Source organism: Lytechinus pictus, chromosome 14, assembly GCF_037042905.1.
Source record: "Lytechinus pictus isolate F3 Inbred chromosome 14, Lp3.0, whole genome shotgun sequence".
NCBI lineage: Eukaryota > Metazoa > Echinodermata > Echinoidea > Temnopleuroida > Toxopneustidae > Lytechinus > Lytechinus pictus.
Window position 1 is genome coordinate 21388655 of NC_087258.1, and position 2062 is coordinate 21390716.

General features: G+C 42.6%; 1 protein-coding gene across 1 annotated transcript; it reads right to left on the bottom strand.

The window, feature by feature from the left end:
* Nucleotides 1-749: 749 nt before the first annotated feature.
* Nucleotides 750-1229, bottom strand: LOC135156595 (prostatic spermine-binding protein-like). Its single transcript, XM_064109159.1, has one exon. It carries the CDS (start codon nt 1227-1229, stop codon nt 750-752), a length of 480 nt encoding a protein of 159 aa, XP_063965229.1.
* Nucleotides 1230-2062: the final 833 nt, after the last annotated feature.

The window sequence follows — 2062 nt, forward strand, 5'->3', positions numbered from 1 at the left end:
CATATAGCGAATTTGTATGATGAAAAATGTCATCATCATCATCATCATTATCATCATCATCGTTATCATCATCATCATCATCATCATCACCATCATCATCATCATCACTATCATTATTACCACAATCGTTACCGTCACCGTCATCACCATCCCCATAATCATCATCACCATCCTCATCACCATCATCATCATCATCCTTCTCCTCCTCCTCATCTTTACCATCATCATCATCATTATCATCATCACTATCATTATTACCACAATCGTTACCGTCACCGTCACCGCCATCCCCATAATCATCATCACCATCCTCATCCCCATCACCATCACCATCATCATCATCCTCATCCTCATCACCATCACCATCATCATCATCATCATCCTTCTCCTCCTCCTCCTCCTCATCATCATCTTTATCATCATCATCACTATCATTATTACCACAATCGTTACTGTCACCGTCACCACCATCCCCATAATCATCATCACCATCCTCATCCTCATCACCATCACCATCATCATCATCACCATCCTCATCCTCATCACCATCACCATCATCATCAACATCATCCTTCTCCTCCTCTTCCTCCTCATCATCATCATCTTTATCATCATCATCATCATCACTATCATTATTACCATAATCGTTACTGTCACCGTCACCACCATCCCCATAATCATCATCACCATCATCATCATCATCATCATCATCCTTCTCCTCCTCATCATCATCATTATCATCATCATCATCATAAAGATTCATCACCATCTTTACCATCATCATCATCATCATCACTATCATTATTACCACAATCGTTACCGTCACCGTCACCACCATCCCCATAATCATCATCACCATCCTCATCCTCATCACCATCACCATCATCATCATCCTTCTCCTCCTCCTCCTCATCATCAACATCTTCATCATCATCATCACTATCATTATTACCACAATCGTTACTGTCACCGTCACCACCATCCCCATAATCATCATCATCATCCTCATCCTCATCACCATCATCATCATCATCATCATCCTTCTCCTCCTCCTCCTCCTCATCATCATCGTCTTTATCATCATCATCATCATCACTATCATTATTACCATAATCGTTACTGTCACCGTCACCACCATCCCCATAATCATCATCACCATCATCATCATCATCCTTCTCCTCCTCCTCATCATCATTATCATCATCATCATCATAAAGATTCATCACCATCTTTACCATCATCATCATCATCATCATTATCATCATCACTATCATTATTACCACAATCGTTACCGTCACCGTCACCACCATCCCCATAATCATCATCACCATCCTCATCACCATCATCATCATCATCATCATCCTTCTCCTTCTCCACTATCATTATCAACATAATCGTCACCGTCACCACCATCATCATAATCATCATCATCCTCATCATCATTATCATCATCATCATCATCATCATAAATATTTATCACCATCTTTACCATCATCATCATCATCATCACTATCATTATTACCACAATCGTTACCGTCACCGTCACCACCATCCCCATAATCATCGTCACCATCATCATCATCATCCTTCTCCTCCTCCTCATCATCATCATCACTCATCATTATCATCATCATCATCCTTATCCCCATAGCCATCATCATTACCGGGGACATCCCGATAGACCGCGGGTCCGATAGACCGCGGGTCCGTTAGACCGCGGGTCCGTTAGACCGCGGGTCCGATAGACCGCGGGTCCGATAGACCGCGGGTCCGATAGTCCGCAGTGTGTGTAAAATTATGATCAGATATATCAAATGTCATCGAGAGGTCCAAAGGTCAAATGATACGAGGCCATGGGGTTCTATCAGGTGCGGATCCATGGAGGGCCGAGGGGGAATTGCCTCACCCCCCCAACCCCAGCTCAAAAAAAAGAGGGGGAAGAGGGGAAAGGGAGAGAATAAAAAAAGAAAGGAAGATGGGAAAAGAAGAGAATAGAAAAGAAAGTAAGAAGGAGAAAGGAAGAGAAGAAAAAGGGGAAAGGAAAGACAAAGAAAAAAGGGAG

What these genes read in the sequence shown, in the direction of transcription:
- LOC135156595 (XM_064109159.1), bottom strand. Translation starts at nt 1,229, where the DNA reads ATGGTGATGAATCTTTATGATGATGATGATGATAATGATGATGAGGAG.